The 23166-nt window shown below is 64.0% G+C and overlaps 1 protein-coding gene across 2 annotated transcripts; it reads left to right on the top strand.

Moving 5' to 3' along the window:
• The first annotated feature begins 8392 nt into the window (after positions 1–8392).
• PWWP3A (PWWP domain containing 3A, DNA repair factor) lies at positions 8393–21619 on the top strand. Of its 2 annotated transcripts, none has more exons than XM_039839058.1 (14): positions 8393–8437; positions 9664–9791; positions 10377–10462; positions 11494–11564; positions 12625–13380; positions 13719–13826; positions 14983–15053; positions 15962–16038; positions 16454–16514; positions 17889–17964; positions 18285–18335; positions 18753–19189; positions 19888–19976; positions 21290–21619. In XM_039839058.1, the coding sequence occupies exons 2-14, from the start codon at positions 9735–9737 to the stop codon at positions 21342–21344; spliced, it is 1995 nt and encodes a 664-aa protein (XP_039694992.1). In that variant the 5' UTR covers positions 8393–8437; positions 9664–9734; the 3' UTR covers positions 21345–21619. The 2 variants fall into 2 exon arrangements, with proteins under 2 accessions (XP_039694992.1, XP_039694993.1); XM_039839059.1 differs by having other exon boundaries at positions 8432–8556.
• The last annotated feature ends 1547 nt before the right edge of the window (positions 21620–23166 follow it).

Here is a 23166-nt window from a genome sequence, read left to right as displayed (position 1 = left end):
CAGGGACCAGTGTCGGCACATCCGAGATTTAGGGCTACGGCAAATGTACCTCGTGCCCAAAGAAAGTTTGTTTTGATCGTTTTTCTGTCTATTTTCCTCCCTCCCCCGCATTCTGATGCACAGGGTACGGCGCTGTCGAAAGCCACCTCGGGCTCCCACACGAGCGAACCAAAGGGGGTGTTTACAGATATGTTTGCAGCTACGCCGCACCCCAAAACGGGTGCACGCACGCAAGTCAGCGGTGACATGCGGGGGGCCCCGCAGCCAGGTAGGGTGTGGCAGGACGCGGTGCGCCACATCCTCTAGTGAGGACAAGGGGCTGCACGGCAGGGGACACAGACACCGGGAGACGGGGCGTTTCGCTTCCCGGCGTGCTCGGCCCCGTCCGGCGAGCTCGGCTGTGTCCCCAGCTCTCGTCACGCTGTCGTGGACTCGTGGGTTTCAGGTGCCCTTTAATCCTTCGGTCTCGCATTGGGGGAACGAAGCCCCGGAGGGCGGGGACACCGACACGTCCCAACGCCACGTCCCGCTTCGCTTCCGCGAGACCGTGGCGTGAACGCGTCCGGTCCTCGCACCGTGGCTCCTGCCGTGAGCTCGCCCGGGGACCGCGGCCAACGCAAAACAGGTGTCAGCCGAAGGGGACGCGGTTTCCATTTCGTGACTAGACCCGCGTGGGGGCCGCTCAGCCCTGTGGCAGACGTAGAAGGACATAAGACAGGACAGTCCGGCTCTCAAAAGTGCCCGCGTCCGGGAAGGTGTCTGGGGAGATGGGAAGGCCCCGGAGGTGGACGGGCAGCGATGTGGACCCAAAAATGGTTCCGAAGGTTACTTTCACAGTCCGTGTATTTGGCCACAGTTTTTTTAAAACTGCCCCTCTGTGAGAATAAGACAGAAATAAACAAGCTTCGTTGGAATCTACTTTAAATTCAAACTGCTGAGTGGGGACCCCCCCCCCCCCCCCTGCCCGGGGTAAGGGAGGAGGTGGCGGACAGTCGGGTCCCAGCAGGGTCCAGCCTCGGGGAGAAGCCGGCCTCAGCACTGTGCAGTGGGCGCCCAGCTTCCAGGGACAAAACGAGGCAGAATCCTATTTCTACCCCGTGCGTCCTGGGGGGGCCCCTGAGAATTTAGGGCCTCGGTGTCAGGCGGGACGCTGAGGACTGGGTAGGGATTGGCAGCTGTGTCCTGTGTAAGAGTTTCAGACAAAGAGGAACGTCTCGCCTGGGAACAATGCGAGATAATATGATAGAAGACCTTGAAGAAAACTAATGAAAGACAGTGGTAGATTCCCCGCGTCCTGGAGAAGAACAAGGAGGCAGAAAAGAGGAAGAAAACAAACTCTCATGCGGACGCCTTTTTGAAATGCAGATGACGCTGTGCAGCCCGCCCTGAGATGCCTCACAGTTAAAACGAAAGGCTCTCCGGAAAAAATCAAAAGCAAACAGAATGGAAGCTCCAAGGAGCCTAATCCCCGACGCTTTGTTGAAGAGACACCAGCACCGCCCTTTCCTGGTTGGGAGGGGGGTGCTCGGGGATGGGGGAACAACTGTGGGGGGGGAGGGGTCACGTTCCTGGCGGGTGTCTGTCACCGTTCCGATCACAGCAGTGAACACGTAAAGAAACATCCTTACATGTTTACATCCTTACATGAGGGGTGGGAAACGCTTGCTTATGCGAATGGTGTTAAAAACGTTATTTTTTAAGGTGGTAAATAGGCCTAACGTAAAATTTACCATGTTTTAACCGTTCTTAAGTGTCCGACTCAGCGGCCTTAGGCACACTCACAGGTCGTGCAGCCGTCCCCAGGGTCCACCTCCAGGACTTTCTCATCGGCCCACGCTGACACTGTCCTCGTTACACTCACTTCCCTCCCCTCCCCCACCCCCAGCCCCTGGCTCCACCATCCACTTCCTGTCTCTGAATCTGACTCCTCCGGGGACCTCCCTTGAGTGGGGTCACACGGGACGTGTCCTTCTGTGTCTGGCTCATGTCCTCTGGGTCCATCGCCGCTGTAGCAGGTGTCGGGATGTCTGTCCTTTTCAGGGCTGAGTCGTATTCCACTGTCGGGAGGGACCTCACTCACCATGTCCATCATCCGTCGTGGACACTGGGCGCGTGTCCACCTTCCGGCCACGGCGCGTCCTGTGGCTGTGCACAGGGCGGGGCGGAGGGGCGCGTCTGCCTGCGCCCGGCTCTTGGTGCCCCCGGGCTCCCAGCCGTGGAATTCCTGGTTTGGAGGGGGTGCTCAGGGATGGACGATGACTCTCCATTTAACTTTGAGGGACCCACAGACCGTCCCACAGCGGCTGCCCTATGCTGCCTCAGCCCCCGCGGGTCTGGCAGATGGCGGGCTCCAGGGCCGGTCCAGGTCTCTCCTCTCCCAGAAGCCAGGGCGTGTTCTCTGCCGCGCTCATGCCGAAGCGGCCTGTGGTCTGTGTGGACACTCGGCGCCCCGAGCCGTCTCCCCCTTGGCATCTCACGGCACCAAGTCGTGGGCCCCAGGGGAATGACCTCAGACGTGCCAAAGACAAACGGCTGGTCACTGAGGCGTGGGGCTGGTCACCCAGGCACGTGGCTGGTTCTCGGGAAGGAAGAGGTAAGCCGAGCTCTTTGCCAGAATCCAATTCCTGAGGCCAGGATTTGGTGCAGGGAGAAAGGCCATGCAGGCCGGTGGTTGGAGAAGGACAAGGAGGGCCCCCAGGCTGTCCCCTCCCCCTGCTGTGACCCACCCGAAGACAAGTCCTGTCCTGGAGAACATGTCCTCTATTTGTTCATACACCTGCTGGGGGCAGGTGCTCGAGCCCGTCCCCAGGACACCCCGGGAAGCCAGCCGACCCAGTTTCGGCCGCCTCCAGGCACCATGGCCAGAATGCAATTGGTGTATGGCCGTGGGCCTCACCCCCGGCAAGGCTGTCCCCAGGGACACTGGACCATGTCTGGGGACATCTGTGTTTGTCACTCTGGGGTGCTCCTGGCATCGAGTGGGAGGGCCAGGGATGCTGTTCAACCCCACCCCCCACGGTGCCCGGGATGGCCCTCCAGAGGGTGACTCAGCCCCAGCGTCCCCAGTGCTGAGGGGGAGAGACCCTACTTGTGGCATTAAAGCTGGTCGATGACAGAGAAGGGGGCTCGCGGCTGTCAGCGGAGCCACCGATGAGCCTCGAAGGCCACGCTGGGAGCCTGGGCTCCGGGGACAGCTAGCAGCAGGGTGGCCACAGGGGTCACGACTTGTGCTGCAAAGCAGATACTCTGGTGGCCCTAGGTGACCCCTGGGGCCTAGAGGGAGGCAGTGCCAGATCCGGAAGGGTTAGATAGATGCCTTTCAATTTTTTTACTCTTTTGGTCCTAAAAACACCCCCAAAACCCTATGCCTCCAAATAACCAAGCAAAGCTAAGGAACATGAGGGAACCCAGCCCGCCCGCTCGTCCCACCCACCCGCCAAGGTCAGCACAAGGTCGTGGCTGGGACGAGTCTCCGCCCTGGTCCGCCGGCGACCTGGGCTCGGTAGGGTTTTGCCGTTTTAGGCGGCAGTTTGGTTCTCCTTGGTTTCTTGCGGGTTGCAGGTGTTTTCCGATAACCAGGTCGCTTTTCGTCCCTCTGACAAGGACTGCCGGGCGCCGGCCGCGGCGCGCGGGCTGTGCGAGCCTATTCTCGGCTTCAGCTGCGGGGTCCGCCTCAGAGAGGGTCTGGCCGAGCCTGCTTCACGGCACGGGGATCCTGACCGGGATGTTGGAGGTCCCTGTCCCCACGTGTTCATCTTTGTCTCCCGGCGTGTGTGTCCCCTGTCTGGCGGCTCCCCCGCCATCTGTCCCTGCCCTCCCACACGGCAGCTACGCCGTCGCGCAGAGGGCTGTGATGTCTCTCCGTGGGCCATTTCATCTTGGTCCCCAGGGCCTCTCATACCGTCCCCTCGTGCTAATTAAGATATTTTCCTGAATGAGCCCAGTTGTGTCTCTAAGTGACTTTCTGGCGCTAGCTGGTAGAATCCATTTCCCCCGTCCCCTGTGCTGTGGGGTGAGAGGCACGCCGTCCCTCGTCGGCAGGAGGTCGGTGTCCGGGGGAGGACAAGCGTGTGGACGGGTCACTGCCTTCTGGTGTGAACCGGCCGGACTCTCCGAGGCGAAGCGGCAATGACGAGCACCGCGCCGGCCGGTGTCACCCGGCACCAAGGCCCCTCTATCTCACGCCCCTGCCGGATCGGGTTGAACAGTGTCCCCCGAATTCATGTCCATCCAGATCCAGAACCTCAGAATCGGGCTTTATTTAGAAACAGGGTCTTTGCGACGTCATCAGCGGAGACGAGGTCATCTGGAGTAGAGTGGCCTTGATTTAATGACTGGAGTGTCCACGAGAAAAGCAGGGACACAGACACGGAGAAGGGAGGCCACGTGCACACGGAGGCAGCGGCGAGGGCTGAGCCCACGTACCAAGGATGGCCAGAGCCAGCAGGAGCACCAGCCCTGCCAACACCTTGACCTTGGACGTCTCCGGAACCGTGAGATCGTAAGTGCCTGTCGTTTGAAGCCACCAGCTTGCAGTGCTTGGTGACGGCCTCCACAGGGACCTCACGGGCCAGCATCTCCTACAGTTGCTGGGCCCAGCTCTGTGGTGTCACCCGCCTCACTAACTGGCTGCTGAGGCAGCACCGGGGGCAGAGCTGGCACCTGGGGGGGGACGGAAAGGAGACGAGGGCAGGTGCACACCGGCCACGACGCTGCGCTCACCTTGCAGCCCCCCACGCGAGGTCCCCGGCCACGTCTGCCTTGAGTGGGGTGGGAAGCGAGGTCGCCACGTTGCCCCTGGCGGGGAGAGCACCAGATGGAAGGGAATGAGGCCGGGCCCACCACAGCTTAGGCGCCAGCCGACTGTAGGCTCGGAGCGACGGTCCCACGAGGAGCTGGAACTTGAGACGGGCCGTGGGAGGGCAAGGCAGCAGGCGGGGCACAAAACAGAATTGGGGGGAGGCGGGGAGGGGATGTGTGATCCCACCGCGGGGGGCAGAGGGACCCCCACGTGTTCATTCATGTCCCGTGGGGCTGGGGCTGCTGCCCAGGCCTCTGGGACAGCAGGCTGTGTCGCCTCCGAGGCTGGGCCCCTCCCGGGCTGCCAGGCTGCTGGCCGAATCCCCTTCCTGGCAGCTGCTTCTCCACGGCCCGCGGGAGAGCCTCCGCGACCTCAGGAGGACCCAGCCCCTCTTTTCGAGGGCTCCCCTGACTAGGCCAGGCCCATCCAGGGGTGTTTCCCTCTTGGTTAACTAAAGGTCAACTCATCAGGAACAGTAATTCCACTGGGAAAATCCCTTCGCCTCTGCCATGTGATATCACAGAATCAGGGGCGTCACGCCCCTCACGTCACAGGTTTACCCCCACCCAGGGGAGAGGAGTGAACACTCGGGGCCCCTGAGGGTTCTGCCTGGCACACCCATCACAGACGCTGAGAGCAGGTGGGGGACCGGACCGGGACTGGCCCACGGGAGGTGTGGTGGTGGCACCTGAGGTCTCGGCAAGAGCGATTTAGACGTGGGGGCTTTGTCCTCGGCCCCCAGCCACAGTACCAGCCTCCCCTCCGTCTGACGAGCCCTGGTTGGCGTCCCGAGGACCTGGAGCTCTGCTCTGGTCTGCGGGGGGCTTTCTGGCACCGTCCCCTGGCAGCCCCGTGGGGAAGCACACCTGTCCACTCACCACGAACTTGTCACTCAGTCATCAACCCAGGGCCCTGCCTGGGCTCCACGCACCGCGGACAGGGTGGTCTCCCTGATTCGCGGTGGGGAAACTGAGTCACAGATGACACACCCAAGGGGCAGGGCAAGCCTGAGTGCTCGAATCTGCCGTACACCCCACAGCACCTGCCTCCCCGAAGTCAGCCCCGCTATGCCCCCTGAGCCCCAGAGGTGGGGCGCCCGGTGCCGAAGGGGACACTCACAGGTGGGCTCTCTAGCCACCCACGTGCGAGGTGTGGTCGGGTTCTGCTGTGACAGGCTTGGCTGCACCCCAATTCCCACATGCCAGCCGCCCGGTTACGTCACTGCACGCCCGACCCCCATGCTGGGGGTGGCGCCATCCCCTCCTCATCCTTGTTAATATGATGAGGGGTGAAAATGTATTAAATCTGTCAGTGAACCGCGAACCGAATCAGAGACGAACCCGTGCGCATCCGCGCCCCTCCCCGGCGAGCCAGCGCCGAATCCCTATTTTCTGAAGCGATTGAACTGCAGCATCAAAATGGCCTCTGAACGGAGACTCACCCGGTGTTAAACTCCATTCGAGTCCCTAATTAGGCCATTAGGGGACCACAGTGGAAACCCGACCGAGCCTTTGACCTTGTTAACACAGACGGCAGCCACTGGAGTGAGCGGACCGCCCGCCGTGGCCCCGCGGGCGCTTTTCAGGTGTCCAGTGACGGTCCTCCTCGTGTTGGTGGCGATTGACATGCGAAATTCAGAAAACGAGAGGCAGGCACGTGGCCGGCTGTCCAGGAGCCAGGCGGACAAAGGCCCTGGGGAACCGCTCCTTCCTGCCTTTCCCCGCGGGCCATGTCAGGACCACGAGGCCCTAAATGCCGACGAGACCTAAACCGCCCCCCCCCCCACCCGCATCACCAATTTTCATTTTCGACCTGACGCGACACTTCCACGCTGGGCCCGGGTTCGAGCAGAGTGGAAACGCGTCACAAGGTGACGGCAACAGACGCGTACATCGAATCATCACTCTGTGCGCCCCGTGCCGGTGCACAGGACCCCACCCCGAATCCGCGGTCACAGGACACCCGTGGTTGCGGTTACCCGTGGCCAACTGCGGTCCAAAAACAACGTGATGGAAAATTCCAGAAATCAACGATTCGGAAGTTTTAAATTGCGCGTCATTCCAAGTAGCAGTGCTTGTGTTCGGGTCACCCTTCCCTAGTGACGGCCCGAAGCCTCTGGCGTGACCGGTGGCCACCTATCGCTGCCACTGTCCTGTGCCCGGTGGGTCATTTAAACTTCATCAGGGTTTGTAGGTACCACTGACCCTGGAATAACGCCGCTTTGGACCTGCCCAGGCTCGCTCACGCGAGGGTGTTCGTCAAGAAACACACTCGGCCCTCGGGGCCACACCCGGACTCCACCAACCAGTATTTCCATGTCCCCGCCCGCAGGTTTTCGCGTTTCTCCCGCCGTGGGTGCTAAAAAAAAAAAAAATCGCAATTTCCCTCCGCATCGTTTCAGGTCTTCCCGGGGGGCTAAGAACCAAATTAACAAGACAGCTCAGCAGGAGAAAGTCACAGTCTAGAATGCGGGCATGGGGGGATTCACGTAAGCATGGACATTCCCAGGACGGTGAGGTGACATCGGGTCTACTTGACATTTTGGAGAAGGGGCGAGTGGGAGTCCCAGCTAGTCTAGGGGGAGGGGGCCGTGCTTCCTGAGACACTGGCTTGCCGACCTCCCGCCCTCCAGGCTCAGGGCAAACCAGGCCGCTACGGCCTAAATAAACCAAGTTTCCCACGGATTCTTGGGCAACAATTCTTTGTTTCTGAGCAAACGGTTTGAAATCGACATCCCCAAAGGCAGGGTTGGGGTGGCGACGCTTCGGCCGCCTTCCATGCCAACCGCGGATGGACACTGCGGTGCAAAAGGCCGACGGCAGAATCGACAGGGACATGAGGAGTTTTGGTGGCGCAGGGTGGGCGTCCCTCACCCCGCTCCTGGTTTGGGATGACCGTGGGCGGGGGTGACGTGGGGTTCGGGCCGTGCTTTCAGGCCTCACTGGGGTCCTGGCACGCATCACCACGGACAAGGGGGACGGCGGTCACGTTGCACGGTGACCGTGCCTTGACCTTATTATGCACACTATTCGAATGTGAATGATGACATTATACGGGGTGGGGGGGGGCGAGGGGCCCCTCTGGGTGCACCGCCCCGCTCCTTCCCGGCGTCCCGTGGGGTCCCCGCTTCCCCAGGGACTAGACGAAGTTCGCGGGTTCTTTGCAAATGCACGACCCTCTTTGGTGGGCGTGTGCGGGCGCCCTGCACTCGAATCGCTTCAGTGAAAGTGGTTCAGCAACTCGCAGGTTCTGGAAAAGTCTGGAAAGCTCTGGAAGGTTCTCGAAGTTTCCATCAGGGTCCGCGCCAAGCGGCGCGGGTCCGACTCAGGCGCCGGCAGGAGGCGGAGGCGGCGGGCACCGCAGGCGGGCTTACGAGGAACGTTGCGACAAAGTCCCGCACACGCTCGCGCGCGCCCCGCGCCCGTCACTCAGCCGCGCGGCCGTCACTCAGTCTGCGCCCGCCCGCCGCGCGCCCACCTGTCAATCAGCCAGCACCGCGCGCGGACGGGCGGAAGGGGCGGGGCCTGCGCTCGGTCGCACGCTCCCCATTGGTCGGCGGCGGGGGCGGAGCTCGGCGGTGCCGACGGCCTTGCCCCGCCCCCGGCCCGCGGGGGATCGGCGGCGGCGGCGGAGGCGGTGAGCGCGGGCGTGGGCGGCGGCGCTGGGGCGGCGCGGGTGCCACCGCCGTTGGTCCGCCGCGGCCCCCTCGTCCTCCACGCCGGCTCGGGGACGGGCGCTGGGGCGGCGGGCTCCCGGTGAGCCCAGCGGGCTGCTCGGCTCGGCTCGGGGCGGCGGGGCCGGGGCGGGCGGGCCCGAAAGAGGCTCCTGGGCGTTGACCCGCGCTGCCGCGGGAGCCCCGCCCCTCCTCGTGAGGCCTCTGTTCGCTCACCCCCCTCCCGCCGCTCGGGCCCCCCCAGAGCTGCCCCACATCCCTTCTGCTGCCCAACCCCCCCCCAGCCGCTGTGGGGGGGGCCACAACTCACTGCCCTCCACCCCCCACCCCGCATCCCCACCCCCCACCCGCTGCTGACCCCCTGTGCTGCCAAGCCTCCCCGTCTGCTGCCGGATTTGCCCCTGCTGCTTGAACCCCGCCTCATGCCCGGCTCCCCATGCCTGACCCCCGTCATTTGCCCCAGCCCCCTGCTGCCGGACACCATCTGTTGCCTGAACCCTGCCTCTGCCTGGATTCCTTTGGTGCCTGCGCCCCTCTCTTTTGCTGAGGATTAAACCCTTTTCTGTTGCCTGGACATGTTTCGTCTCTGCGCAGGCCCACCTCTGCTGACTGAACCCCCTCTCCTGATTCAGACTCCTTCTCTACTGCAACCCAACTCAGCTATCTGAACCCCCATCTCTGCTCTCTGGGCCCCCCCTCTGCTGATTGGACCTCTCTTCTCTGTGCTTTCATTTGCCCAGATCTCTGCCTGAATCCCGCTTCCTGCAGGTGAACCCTAGCTGCTGCTGCGGTAGTTACTTGCTGGCAGTATCCCCCACCTTTTTGTCCGCGCCACGGCCCAGGGAGAGTTCTTGTGGACGTAACAGGCGTCAGCAGCTGTGCTTCCCTGCAGGGACACGGCCAACAGAGCAGGCCTTTTCCTCCTGTGTTAATTCTTTGGTCACCGTCAGCTCCCCAGGCTGGAGGGTTGTGGATTCCATTTGGGAAAAAAATAATCTAGACGCAACCCTCAGGAGAGAATCTGGCTGTTCTCTTTACGAAAAAAGTCCAGGTGCATGCGTGTGGGGCAGTCACCTCTGGCATCCAGCGTCTGGTGACAGGCCAGCCCCCTACCTTTGCCCTCCAGGGTCGCGTCGGCGTTAAGATCGCCAGCAAACGGCCAGAAACCACCGTGCGAATTTCTTTGCAGGGTCCGTGGCGCCGGACCTGCCAGCACCGTGCTTGTGCCAAGTCCTCACGGCCGCCACATGCGTCTCCAGCATGACGGACGCCGCGTACGTCCTCTGCAGATGGAAGGAGCGGTTGTGGCCTGCAAAGGTGACAGCGTCACTGTGTAGTTTCAGGAATTAGAAGTGACTTTCGGGTGACAAGTAAAATCTTCATCGAGAGAGACCTACGTGTTGCTTCAGGGAAATAATTGAGCTCGACCAGTTGGCTGCCGTCTCTGTTGGCACTGGCTCTCATTCCCCATTTAATGGGGTTTTGGTCGAGTGCTTGCAAGCTTACAGTGTGAGTATGCACACTCCTCCACATAAAAAAAAAAAAAAAAAAAACAGTGTTTTAAAGGCATGTGTATAAGGCCGTATCAAAAATAACCCCAAGCAGAGCCTAAGCTAGTAAATAACAGGAGGAAGGCTGCGTGGGGGGGGCCTTTCCAGCAACATGGGGGGGCGGGAGGCGGGCCGCAGGGCACAAACCCCGGCCTCGGGGGCGTGTGCCGCGGGCCTCGTGCCTCCGTTTCCCCACCTGTGAGACGAGCATCGGAGAATCGCAAGTTCTGGGGTCGTGTTAAGCAGTGTCCCCTATGTTTGTATCTGGATGTGGCCCCTGCTTCTGGCTCTGTGTCAGCCGGTTCTCGTGTCAATGACGAGGATTTTCTTTTTTTGTTTTGTTTTTTAACAGGTTTTGGCCAGAACCCAGGTGTCAGCGACAGCTAAGAGAAAAAAAGGATTTTTTCTAAATGTTCAAATACTCTCCGTAGACAAAAAGTTAAGTGTCGGTTTTTTTTTTTTAATATCATTTTTAACCCCTATGGGAAACATCCCCACTCCCCTCACCCCCAAAACGAAGTCAGCCCCCAGGGGCTTGCCAAGCGTTTAGTTACTGTAACTGACCGGTGCTCACGGAAACCCTAAGAGGACAGTGGCGGGTGGCTGGGAAGTTTGAGCTGGCGGGGGCACTGTGTGAGCTCGAGGGGTCAGTACGCAGTGGAGCGAGCGTGAATTATACCCAGGGCAGGCTCGCGTGGCTGTTCAGACGGGCTCTTTCCTTCCCGCGGATCTGTTTGTATGTTTTCAGAACCTTGTGTGACAGGCCCATCAGTTTTGAAATGTCTGATGTTCGAGCCTGTTCCCCTAATAAACGATTTTGGCATCCGGAAGGCACACCCGTGACTGGCAGCATGTCACTGGTCTCTTGGTTATTCGGGCTGGAAGGACAGAGCGGCACCTAGAATGAAGAGTTTTGAAATGCCCAGATCGTGGTGCCTGGAGTCCGTGTGTCTGATGAAGTCCCAATTCTAAATAGAGAATTTTAAAAAACCCAGTCGGCCCCCCACAGCCCCTCCTCAGCTCAGGCTTTCCCTGCGGCTGGGAAGGTAATTGAGTCCCCCGCATTTGAAAGGGCCGCACGTCCTTCTAAACCGAAACACACCTGCTGGGCTGTAAACAGCTCTTAGTGACATTACCGCTGCTCTGAAAACCTAACAAAGGAGTTATTTGTGCAGTTGAGAGTAGGATTTGCCCCACAAAAGTCACAATTTGAATTTGTTTTTACTCCTAGATTCAGCCAACCTTTTCTGTCTTAATGGGGGAGGGGGCACCGCAGTCTGGGGCCCTTGCTGCCTCTGACCGCAGGCATAGAAGTGTTCTGTTGGCCTTGACTTTTGGTTTAAGTGGGAAGGTTCAGAGAGAAAAAAACGCATCTAATTCTTTTGTCATCTAAAGAAAAACATGTTTTCGTCCCCGCGGCCTTGGCTGCTGCAGCCTCATCGTTTCTGTCCCCAATTCTGTTCCGGCAGAGTGAGGGTGAGAAGCACGGAAGCCAGGACCCTGGAGAAGTCCCACATCGAAGACATAGCCTCCTTGCTGGGTAAGAGCGGGCTGGGGTGTCAGGTAACAAAGGGAGGGGTTCGGGGAGACCCAGAGACCGGACTCCAAGTGGAGTTGTGCCTTCACCAGGGACAGTGGGCTGCAGCCAAGGTGGGGGAAATCAGGGTGCCGTCTCAGACCTGCCCAGACCCCGCCGCCCAGGGCTGCCGGCCTCGGTGTCCGCTGGGACGGGAGCTTGTGCCTTTCTGTGCCCTTGTGCGTCGCGAGGCCGTGGCTCCCTGCCTGGGTGTCTGAATCCGAGCCACCGGGGAGCAGGCTTGGTGCCGCCCTGTCTGCGGGAGGGCCCCGTGACCCGCCCCCAGGTCCCGTGTCCGTGGGGAACTGGGCTTGTCCCCCTCCCACCAAACACAGCCACGGGACGCACCAGCCCTGCAAACTCCAACACGACAGCGGTTTCTCCTCACAGCGGGAGTGCTCTGCATCCTGTGCGCAGGGCACTGCATCCTGCAACAGGGTCACCCAGAACCCCTCCCCACGGCGTTTCCAAAATAGGACATCTCGGTCTGTGAGAACCAGCCGTGACAGCTCAAAGCAGCACCCCCTGCATCTGGACCGGCGGCTGGTCACCGCCGTCTGCTTGCTCGGGCGGGCAGTGCCTGCTGTGAAGTAGGGAGACCCGAGTGGACGGTTGTGGGCTGTGCGGTCGCACCCGTCAGTGGTGGGGAGGCCGGGCGGGCTCCAGGCCTCGCACAGAGCGCGGACCGGCCTGGGGGCCTCGCCAGGGCTCCCCTGGGGCTCTCTAGTCTTTGTTTCCTGGGCCTGGGTCCTGTCGGCCTGATTGAATCGCAGTTGTCAGGCTGGGACGGGATTTGCTAAACCACTGAATGTATTTTTGTTGGCCGATTGTTTCATGACCTTGAGGAATGTGTCTCTGACCCAATCAGGTTAGGGTCGTGCGATCCGGCTGTTTAAAAACAGATCCGGGTCCCCGAATGGGGCCTGCAGCCAGCTGTGCTTTTGTGCCCGGCCTCCGGCCGAGGCGAGGGATGGATGTCGGCAGCGGGTAGCTCGCGTCACCAGGCTCTGTCTCCCGCCCTCAGCCTCACAGAAGGACGTGCCTGCCGAGCCCGTGGAGGAGCTGACCTACAGGCGGGCGCTCCGGGTGGCTCTGGACATTCTGAACGAGGGGACCTGTCTGCGGCCAGAGGACACGGCACAGGGAGAGGGAGCCGCTGGGTGTGCGGGAGGGGACCCCACGGACTCGATCACCGCACACTGCGACCCCAGCCCTCCGCCCCCTGTCCCCGCGGTCGTGCCGGCCAGCTCTGGGCCCGAGAGGAGGGAGCGTGTGCGCCAGAGCCTGGCAGGCTCGCCCACCTGCGGAGAGGACCCCAGGTGCCGAGGGGACCCCGAGAAGCGGCTTGGGGAGAACGAGAGGCCTCTCGCCCTGGTGGTGTCAGCCAGAGGTGGATCCAGGACACACCTTGAAGACTGGCCGGCCCCGAGTCGAAGGACGAGAAGTTCGCCACGGCAGCCCAGAGGGCGGCAGCCTGGCCCTCTGCTCTCGGAGGGCGGCCGGGGCAAGGGGGACGAAGACTCGCCTGGCCGTGGGGCAGCCCCGGGCTCAGCCCCCCAGGCCAGGGAGCGGGGTCTGCGGGCCAGGGCGTGCCATGAGGCCTGGCCAGGCGACGGCCCCCCTGTGCGCCCTGCCTGCCCGGACACGCAAGGTCCCGCTGCGAAGCAGCTGTGCTTGGCCGGGGGCCTGGACTCCGGGCCGAGGGGCCGGATGACTCTGCGCAGCACCCCCAAGCCCGGCGTGCCCGTGGACGGCTCGAGGCTACGTGTCCCGGACGAAGGTAGGGCTGGCCCCGCGCTGGGTGGGGTGGGACCCAGGTGGGCCCCGGGCTGCGCATGGGCAGGTCCCAGCGTGAGGCCACTGCCGCGGCTGTGCCTCCTCTGGTCTGCCTCGCGGCCCCCACGCTGGGTCGCGACACCCCTCTTCCTGCGCCTGCCTTCCAGCCGTGGCGTGAGGGCGTCCCCCGCAGCCTCTCCTCGTCGCACTTGTTTGTCCTTTAAACGTTCTCTAATGGCACATGCGTGCCCGGGTCTGTGCAACACGGGTCTGCTTCCTGGTCCTTGGGGTCCCCTGTCACGAGCTGTTTTCCCGGGCCGGTGACTGTGTGACGTTCTGCAGACGGTCGGTCTTCCGGAGAGTCGGTGGAGTCGGACCCCGTCCATCCCATCCTGGAGGACGAGGACGAGGACGAGGACGAGGAGCCCCCGAGGATCCTCCTGTACCATGGTGAGCCCCACGGCCGGGCCCAGGGCTCTGCGGCGCGTCTTCGCTCCCCGCTGGCCTGGGGCCACAGCCCACACAGCACGCGGCCGGGCGGGGGCAACAGCGGGCAGCCAAGAGAACAGTGGCTTGCCCCGCCACCGGTGTGTGGCCTGGTCCCCCTCGTGGGCCTTGGAGACCCCGGCTGCGTGTCTCATGGGGAGGAGCTCACGCCCTGCCACCCGTGCCGCCTGGACGGGGTTAGAGCAGGGGACACGGACACGGACCCCGCGCGTCTGCCTGGCGCGTGGACAGGACGCTGGAGCCACCGTCTCGGCGAACGCCCGCAGACACGCGGCTTCGCGGTCCAGTCCCGGTCGCTTTGGAAAGGGTCACAGAGGCACAGGATGCTGCAGAAGTGGCAGGGGCGTGGGGACCTGTCCCTCAGCCCCCCGATGGCAGCGCCCATGAGGCCAGGTAGTCCGGCCGCATGCTCCCCCTCCACCCCCGCCTCGTCCGCTTCCTCTTGGTGCATCGCCCGCCGCTCGTGGTTCCTTCGTGAAGGTGATGACAACCCGGACACTGCGTCCTCACACCGCCTGCCGACTTCCCCGAGGGTGGCCGGTTCTCACGCCCTGGGCACGGTGGGCAGGCTCGCCGAGCCTCGGCCCCCGCCGGTGACTGTGCCATCCCCAGCCCTCCAGCAGCGCCAGGCCGGAGTCACACGCCAGCCCCCCCCACCAAGGTTTTGTGACCTGACGTTTTAGCATTTGAACGACTTCCTTTTTCTGAGCGTTTGGCGGGGCGTTTGGCGGGGCGTTTGGCGGGGCGTTTGGGGGGCGCAGGTTTCGTGTGGCGCCGGCAGCCGGGGCAGCACCTCCGTCTCCCCAGCTCGGCTCCCGGCACCACAGGCAGCTGAGCTTCACGGAAACCGAGCCCCGTCTCGGCCCCCAGGACACCCCAGTCCCTTTCCGGCTCTGCTCCACGATCCCAAAAACATTTTGTTTCGGAAGGACTTGAGGTGTTCAGAGAAGTGGCAGGGGGCCCACTGCGCCGGCACCGGGGGCCAGGTGGCCGCGTCCACCCCGGTTCGCGTGTCGTCACGGCGACTGGTCTTGGGCGGCTGCGTTTGCCGGTCGACGTGGCTCTGACGCGTCGTCTTTGTTTTCTTTCCCGATTCCAGAACCGCGTTCGTTTGAGGTGGGGATGCTGGTCTGGCTGAAGTACCAGAAGTACCCGTTCTGGCCGGCAGTGGTAAGCGCGCCCGCCGGCTCCCGAGCTGGCCGCTGGGCGCCGCGTCCTGCGCTCAGATCGGACCTAGGCGGGGTTTTTCACTGATATTCCCACCAGGGGCGTGAGGCACAGGCACCTGGGCAGCGGGGCGGGCCATGCGGCACCCCCGAGAGAGGTTCGCGGGCCTGGTGCACGCGCGGCAGGCCTGGGACGCCCCGGGCCCTGCTTCCCCTCGGCAGCGCGCCGCGAGCCGTTGGCTGTCAGGCCGAGGCCCGTCTCGGCGCCTCTTGCCCTTCGTTCCCCCTTTGCTGGCTCCCGGCAGAGACGGGGTGCAGGGCTCGGCTGTGGCCTTGCAGTGTGCAGTGAGGACAGCCGTGTATGCTGGGGTTACAGGCAGTTGGCCGAGTGTGGCGCGCACTGGGTTAGCTTTGCCCCGCAGGCCCGGCTGTGGGGGGTGGGGCGGGCAGAGCTGGCAGCAGCACAGCTCCTCCCCCACACCCCTGCCCGGGCCTTCCGGCTCACCTCGTTCCCAGCCGTTCCCGTGGGCCCTGCTGGGCACCGTGTCACCAGCATGAGCCACTGTTGGGCACTTACACCTGCAGCCCTTGCCAGGCCATCCTCGGCCTGTGGCCACTAGAAACGGTTGCTGGCCTCCCTCACAGGCCAGGCTTCCTGCTCGTGCTCCTCGGCTGGTCCCGAAGCTGCCCTGCCCGGCCGCGGGGACATCTCGTCTCAGTGGTCACGTGCAGGTGGCTGGAAGCAGCAGCCCGTGTGGTTTTTCTTACTTAAAACTGTAAGAAACTTATGCTTGGTTCTGACTGGCTGTGAAGCCGCTTGGAGCCGTGCATGCAGCAGACCTTGCAGCTCCTGCGTGTTGCCCCCACCCCCGCCCCACACTCCTGATGCTGTGTTCCCGGTGCCGCGCACAGGTCAAGAGCGTCCGCAGGAGAGACAAGAAGGCCAGCGTGCTGTTCATCGAGGGCCACATGAACCCCCGGGGGCGAGGGTGAGCGTGGCCTCGGCTCCTGTGGGATGCGCCTGGGTGAGGGCGGGACAGGTGCCGGGCTGTCACCTCAGAGGGCACCATGCAGTGCCCACCCGGCTCCCTCCTGGCAGGCCCGGGTTCGGCCGTGGGCAGCTGCTAGTCCTGGCCCACGCGCCCGGTTGGGAGCACGCACGCCGTGCGTCACGCCCGCTCCCAGTGGGCTCTGGGGACAGCATGCCACCACGGCTAAGGGGATCCTGCAGCTGGTCTCCGACCCTCCGGCCCTCCAGCGCTGCTGCCTCTTGGTGGCCAGTGGTGTGGTCGGCCCGGGGTCGGCCCGTCTTGCCTGGAGGGCCCGTGCACTTGTCGGGAGGGGCCGTCTTGTAGGGCACGTGGCGGCGGTGGCTGTGCTGACCCGTGTCCCCGCACCCTGCAGCATCACAGTTCCTCTCAAGAGACTGAAGCACTTTGACTGCAAGGACAAGCAGGCGTTGCTGGTAGGTGCCTTTTTACCTTGTCTCTGTGAGTGGTTTCCCTGGTGACAGGGTCCTCTACGGAGCCCTTGAAACCATGGCTATGTGTGATGGGGGGGGGGATGCCAGCATCCACTGCTGGCTGCCCACCTCCTGCGGTGCCGGGGGGACAGTGGGGTCGCGTCCTGGGCAGAGGCAGGGTGGAGTGGGGGCGAGCCTGGTGAGGCTCTTCTCACTCCTCCCAGTGGCCATTCTTGGATCACCCTGAGGGACGACAGGGTGTAGGCCCCTTGGAGTGGGGACACTGCCTGCCGTGGCCCCGCACGGCCAAGGCTTCGCAGGACACCTGTTGTCACCTGGTGGCCATCTGCAGCTCCCCCGTGGGCCGTCACCCGTCCGAACGCTGTGCTCGGCCTGAGGTGGTGCTGCTTGTCCCAGCTCTGAAACGCTGGGCCTGGGCCCGTGGGGCCACCGCCTGCGCCATCGTGGGGTTCCGGAGGCCGTCCATGCCCTGAGGGCCGGGCCCGGGAGCGTGCTGCCCTCATGCTCCTGCCTCCCCAGGACGGTGGCCTTGCTCGGCGTGGCGGGTGTTGGCAGGGCCAGGTCCAGCCCTGCCTGGGTTGTCATGGTTTCCTGTGTCTTTTGTCCCATCTGTCCAGCTTTGTTCACGGCAGCATCTGACCCCAGCAGCGCTGGGCGCCCGTCCCCGTCCCCGTCCCCGTGCTCGTGGCAGGGCCTGGTTCTGTCTGACAAGCTCCCACGCGCCCTGCAGGCGGGGTGTGGAGCCGGTGGCGGGAGTCTTGCCTTGGCGTCCGAGTGCGGAACACGCGCAGGGCTGGGGTCGTCCCGGGCCTGCGGGGCGTCTGCGCCCTCGTCCTGCCCCCGTGATGATGTGCGCAGGGACGGGTAGCGGTGGTGGGAGCAAGTGCCCCTGGGCGGCTGCGTCACCTGGGCTGTGGCTGGGTCTGTTCCGCTGGCCCTCGTGTGACAGTTGTGGCTCTGTGGCCTCTGGGCCCTGTGGGCCTCCACCCCGTGGCCCACTTGGAGCACCTGTCGCATGCAGCCACAGGTGGAGGTGGGTGAGGCAGGCGTCGTGGTCCTCATGCCTGTGGCGTCTCCTGGGGAGTCCAGCAGGCCTGTCCCGTCTGCAGGGTGCTGGCCGTCGTGTCCCTCTGGGCTGACGCTGACGCTGCCCGCCAGGCGCAGGAGCCCTGAGAAGGACTGGTTTCACGTGACCTTGTAGCTGTCTCCGTCCGACGGCCGCGAGTCTCGTGGCCCCAGTGAGGCTCCCAGGGCCGACGTCCGAGCAGCCCGGCCTGGGCCTCGCCAAAGGTCCCCGGGGCATTTGCTGGACAGGGCTCTGAGGCCTCCCGCTGAGCCCGCCGTCTCTCGCTGCAGGACGAGGCCAAGGCGGACTTCAACCAGGCCATCGGCTGGTGCGTCTCCCTGATCACCGACTACAGGGTCCGGCTCGGTGCGTGGGAACTCCATGGTCTGGGGCACAGAACAGGCAGGGGCGGGGAGCCCCGTGTGGTGACAGCTGAGCTCGGCTCTTCCCATGGCAGCCTGGCCCGGACCCTGACAGCCTTGTTCCCAGCGTGGGCTGGTGGAGGCTGGGTGCTGGGCCCTTTGATTCAGAGCTTATTCTTGTCCGTCCGAGGTGGGCTTGTCAGAGCCTCCTGGCCCGGGTCCCCGCCAGCTGCCTGCTTGCAGGAGGGGTCAGAAGGTGCTGGCACTGTGGCCCCTCCCCCACGTCCCCTGCTGTGACGCGCCCCTCCCCCTTGTCCCTCGTAGGCTGCGGCTCCTTTTCCGGCTCCTTCCTGGAGTACTATGCGGCTGACATCAGTGAGTCCGAGCTCGTTCTTGTCTTTGCGGCCCACGAGCCGGGTGCAGGGGGCTTCCGGGCGTGGGGTGGCACCCCAGGGGCTCCTGGACTGTGGGTACCGGGCCACCGCTGTGTGCTCCCTGCCTGGGGGTGGGGGGCACTGCACGCAGGGCCACATCCACCCTGTTGGCACCAGCGCAGTCATGCCTGATGGTCAGAACACCCGGCACCTTCCACCTGCCTTCCTCAGCCTAGCGTCCTTGGTGGTGACAGCCACGGCCCTGCCCTTAATGAGGCGGGCCAGGACCTGCTTGTCAGGGCTGGGCGAGGGTGGAGGGCAGTGCTGCCAGAGGAAGGGCCTTTGGGGCCCCCTTCATCCCGCGATGCGGCGAGGGGACCCCCCACCGGCCTGCAGGCCCACGCGCACTCCTCTGCAGGCTACCCCGTGCGCAAGTCCATCCAGCAGGACGTGTTGGGGACGCGCTTCCCCCAGCTCTGCCAGGAGGACCCCGAGGAGCCGGAGGCGGGCAGCCCCTGGGGCAGGAGGCCGCCCCGCAGGAAGGTGCTCCCCGACCGCTCGCGAGCCGCCCGCGACCGCGCCAACCAGAAGCTGGTGGAGTTCATCGTGCGGGCGCGAGGCGCCGAGGGCCACCTGCGCGACATCCTGCGTAACAGGAAGCCATCGCGGTGGCTGAAGACCTTCCTGCGGTCAGGGCAGTACGTGACGTGCGTGGAGACGTACCTGGAGGACGAGGAGCAGCTGGACCGCGTGGTGAAGTACCTGCAGGGGCTCTGCCAGGATGCGGACGGCCGGGCGCTGGCGCGCAGCAGCGGGGACCGGATCCGCTTCATCCTGGACGTGCTGCTGCCCGAGGTACGGGCGTCGCGCCTGGGTTTGCGGGAGACAGGTTGCCTGCTTCCCCTGCGTGTGCCCACGGCGACTGTCGCAGAAGTCACCAGGCTGGGTGGGGAGCAGATGCAGCTGTGAGTCATGGTGACACTCAGAGAAGCTTGCAGTCACAGCGCAGTGTGACCTGTCAGGCTCAGGTGTGCACGGAAAGGGTGCTGCGTCCTGACCCCGACGTGCTCGTCACCTCGCGAGTACCGACCTCGCTCTGTGGGCCTCGAGTCCTCCTCACCGATTAGTTTTTGTGAAAAAATCCGAACGTGTTTATTCATAGTTACTTTCTCACGTGTTTCCAACACGGGGTCACTTTGCTTTCTGGAGACGTCCGTGGTGGTGACACTAGGGATCTGGCCATCCGACGCGCACTGCGACGTCCCCTAGGCCATTGGCGGCGGCCCCCATCGGGTGCACCGTGGGTGTTTACGCGTCCACCGTGTTCCTTTATGTTTTTTACAGTAAATTTAGTTTTCAAAACATGCTGTCAGTTTGGGGGTGCCTTTTGTTCTCGGCCCTTAATGACAGGAATTGTGGTCCGAAGGTGACGTGCCTCGTCACGTGGAGACACGGCGACTCGGTCACGAGCCAGGGCAGGGCTGCGCCCGAGGCCCGCGTGGTCGGAGCGGGTGGGGCGCTGGGCTCTGGCTGACCGCCCGCCCGTCTTGCAGGCCATCATCTGCGCGATCTCGGCGGTGGACGCGGTGGACTACAAGACGGCCGAGGAGAAGTACATCAGAGGACCGTCGCTCGGCCACCGGTAGGTGCCAGCCCCAGCCCCATCCCCACGCGCTGGGCCACACGCCTGGTGGTCAGCGAGGTGCATAAACTGAAAGCTCCGGTCCCGTTTGGCTGAGGAATCGCCAGCGGACCCGGTGACGCCAGCCGTGGGCGTTGCTCTCTGGTGAGTTTGGGCCGTGGTCCCCAAGCTGGCCAGACCAGGCAGAGCTGGGCACAACCCAGGCTCCGTGTGCCTGGGCGGCCAGGCCGACCGCTGCCACGTGCTCGGGCCTCTGGTCTCTGCTGCTAGCGCTGCGTTTGTGACCCTGTCCCCACTGCTCTGGTGCCAGGCGGTTGAGGACAGACAGCCCGAGCGGCAGGCGAGCGGCTGGCCATCTCAGCTGCCTGGAATAGCCCTGACGAAGGCGTTTCTTTCATGTCGCTGTGGGGGCCGCCCCGGGCCTTGTGGCCCCCGAAGGCCTAATCCCGCTCTGGGTGTGCTGCCAGCCCCTGCTGGGGGTGGGCGGGCCGTGTGCCAGCGACAGGCTGAGGACTCAACTTGCTGGCCAGTGGGCCTGGCCCGGCCCGGCCCGACCAGGCACCGCCATGGCCTGCGTGCCTCCTGGGTAGCCGCTCAATTCACGGATGGGAAGGGCCTTCGGTGACAGAAACCGGCGCCCCACTTGCGAGTCAGGCCGTGTCCGGGGCGGGTGAGCAGGACGCGTGTCCGTGCCCCTCCCCCAGCCTGCCCCAGAGCACCTGGGAACGTGGCTCAGCACCCCCAGGGACGCAGCCCAGCCGCCTCGTGTGACCGGGCAGGTGGCGGCCATGCCTGTCCAGTGCGGCGTGGTGCGTCTGAGCGGAGCCGCTTCCCTCCTGCCGCCCCGTTTCCAGCCGCGTGGCCGGTCCACCTGAGGTCATCCACCTCGTGTCCCTTTTGTTCCGTGAGCGACATCCAAGAGGCCGTGCGTAGACCTGACAGCACGGGACCCTGCACACCCTGGCACGTGTGCCATCCCCAGGTGGCCCTGTGTTTCCTGGCGTGAGCTGACCGCCACATGTCACCGGGTCACCCTCGGAGCCCACGCCCCGCGGCTTCTCTGTCCCGAGCACCTAACAGTCCTGACAGGATCTCTGAGCAGGAGGCAGTTAGCGAGGACAAGGGGACGTTAACTGCTTCTTAGAGGTTTATTACTGAGCTGGTGTGTGAGACACACGACGTGGACGCCACTGCCCTCGCCCAGCTCCGCGTTCTCGTCCCACACAGTCCCGTCGAACGCTCAGCCTCTGTGTCATGCTCTTTGAAACACGGCTAATTACTAAAACGAAGGTGTCGCCTTTTGCTTCCTGAAGGGAAAAAGAAATATTTGATAACCAGCTCCTGGAAGAAAGGACCCAGCGAAGCTGACGCCTGCGCGGCCGTCGGGCGCGGTGGGGGCCACCGGGGCCATCGGGTCCCTCACACAGTTTCGAGGACGGCCTCGGGACGCGCGCGCCTCCCACGGGTCCGAGTTTCTCTGCCTGGCTCCGGGGAGTGCACAGTTCTGCAGAGTTTCTAGAAGGACAGAGTGGTCTCTTGCGTTCTCTCGTCACATGTGGCTGTACTGAATGGTTTAAGGTACACGTTTGTCTTTTTATGTTAAAAAGCATCGTATCCGACATTAAACTGGAGTTTTAAGAAGAGCCTCGTGCGCGTGCAGCTCTGGGGCCCGTGTCACCCGCTCTGCATGGTTTCCTCCGGGCGGCTCCCTGGGGAGACGGGGTGGGACGGAGCACGGTTAGCGTTGGGGTGCTGCCCGGCGCGTGCCCACGACGGAGGCAGCTCTGCGGAGGGTGCGGAGGTCCCGGGGGCTGCGCTGGGTGAGTCTGGCTCCAGTGGGACGTCTGCTGCCCTGCCGTCCCATGGGGCTGCCACTCGCACCCACACGGGACAGCTAAGGCCACCGCGTGCACAGCCTGGGCCCTGGGCTGTGGGCTCGTAGCCGCTCACCCCGGCCCTCACTCTGGGAGCCGTGGCAGCAGCTCGCGTTCCTGCCCGAAGCCTGAGGCGCTCGCAGGGCTGTCCGCTGCTGGCTGGGGCCCAGCCGCGTGTGGGTCACACCTCCGCTTCACCTGGCCGGTGTGACACTGTGTGGCAGTGACTGGTGGCAACCTGAAGCCTTGCCTGTCGTCAGCACCCTGGTTGCATTGTCGGACCTGGACGGGGTCAGCGTTGCCCCCTCAGTGACTGGACTGGCCTCTCCTGACACCCCCTCACCCAACCAGGCCCGCCCCAGAGCATGCTGGGTTGGCTTGGGAGCAGGACAGGCCGGGTGACGCAGGGTGGCGGCGAGCCCAGAGCGCAGCCCAGAGCCCAGCCTTCGTCCTAGTCCCTTGCTCCGGGATCTGAGCAGAAAATCCCACAAGGCCCTGGCCGTCAGGCCAGGAGAGGGGCTGCCTGGAGCTGGCCCTGCGCAGTCTCTCTGCGCGGAGGCCCCGGCCAGATGGGCCGGCTCCCTTCAAGGCCAACTTTGCACAGGACGAGCGAGCACTCGGCTGCCTCGTGATGACAAAGGCCCCAAGTGGCCCGTGGGGCAGTCCCGTCCCCTTTCGGCTGCACGGGCTCCCCCTGCGGGCTCCGGGCCCCTCCCAGGAGGCCTCTGAGTCGCGGTCTGGCCCCCCAACACGGCTGCGGGCACTCACTGTGTTTCTGGGGATCCTGAGAGCGTTTGTCTACACGTTTTCTCTCGAGGCCCGTGGGTCGGGGTTGGGGGTAGGTCTGTCCTCCCCTCGGTGAGTGGTGGCAGCAGTTAAGGATGTCATAGCCACCTGACCCACTAGCTGGCCAAGTGAGGAATAGTCTAGAAGCCTCAAGGCAGCCGCAGCCCTTGGGGAAGCCCGCACTACTCAGCTGCTTCAGCATCAGAAAGACCAACTCCACACAGCATGACGCGTCCCGCGGCTGGGCCGCCCCACCTGACCCTGCCCCTGCCTGCACCTCCTTCCCCACGGTGACAGCGCTCTGCCCGCCGCACCGCTCACGCTGCTCACCCTGAGGGGGACTGGGCACTGCAGGGGTTCGACAACCTCCCGCAAGCGACAGGATCCTGTGCCTTGCCCATCACCATCCTGCTCATGGGCACTGTCACGTGGAGGCAGTGGCTTCTGCCCCCCCACCTCCACCCCTCCCGCTGGGCTTTGTCCCTGCTCCATGGGCCTCCCGGGCGAGGCGTGTCCACAGCCGCACCAGC

The sequence above is a fragment of the Pteropus medius genome, unplaced genomic scaffold (assembly GCF_902729225.1).
Source record: "Pteropus medius unplaced genomic scaffold, Ma_sr-lr_union100, whole genome shotgun sequence".
NCBI lineage: Eukaryota > Metazoa > Chordata > Mammalia > Chiroptera > Pteropodidae > Pteropus > Pteropus medius.
Note: the sequence above shows the minus strand (reverse complement) of the source record. Positions and strands in the feature narration are given on the sequence as shown.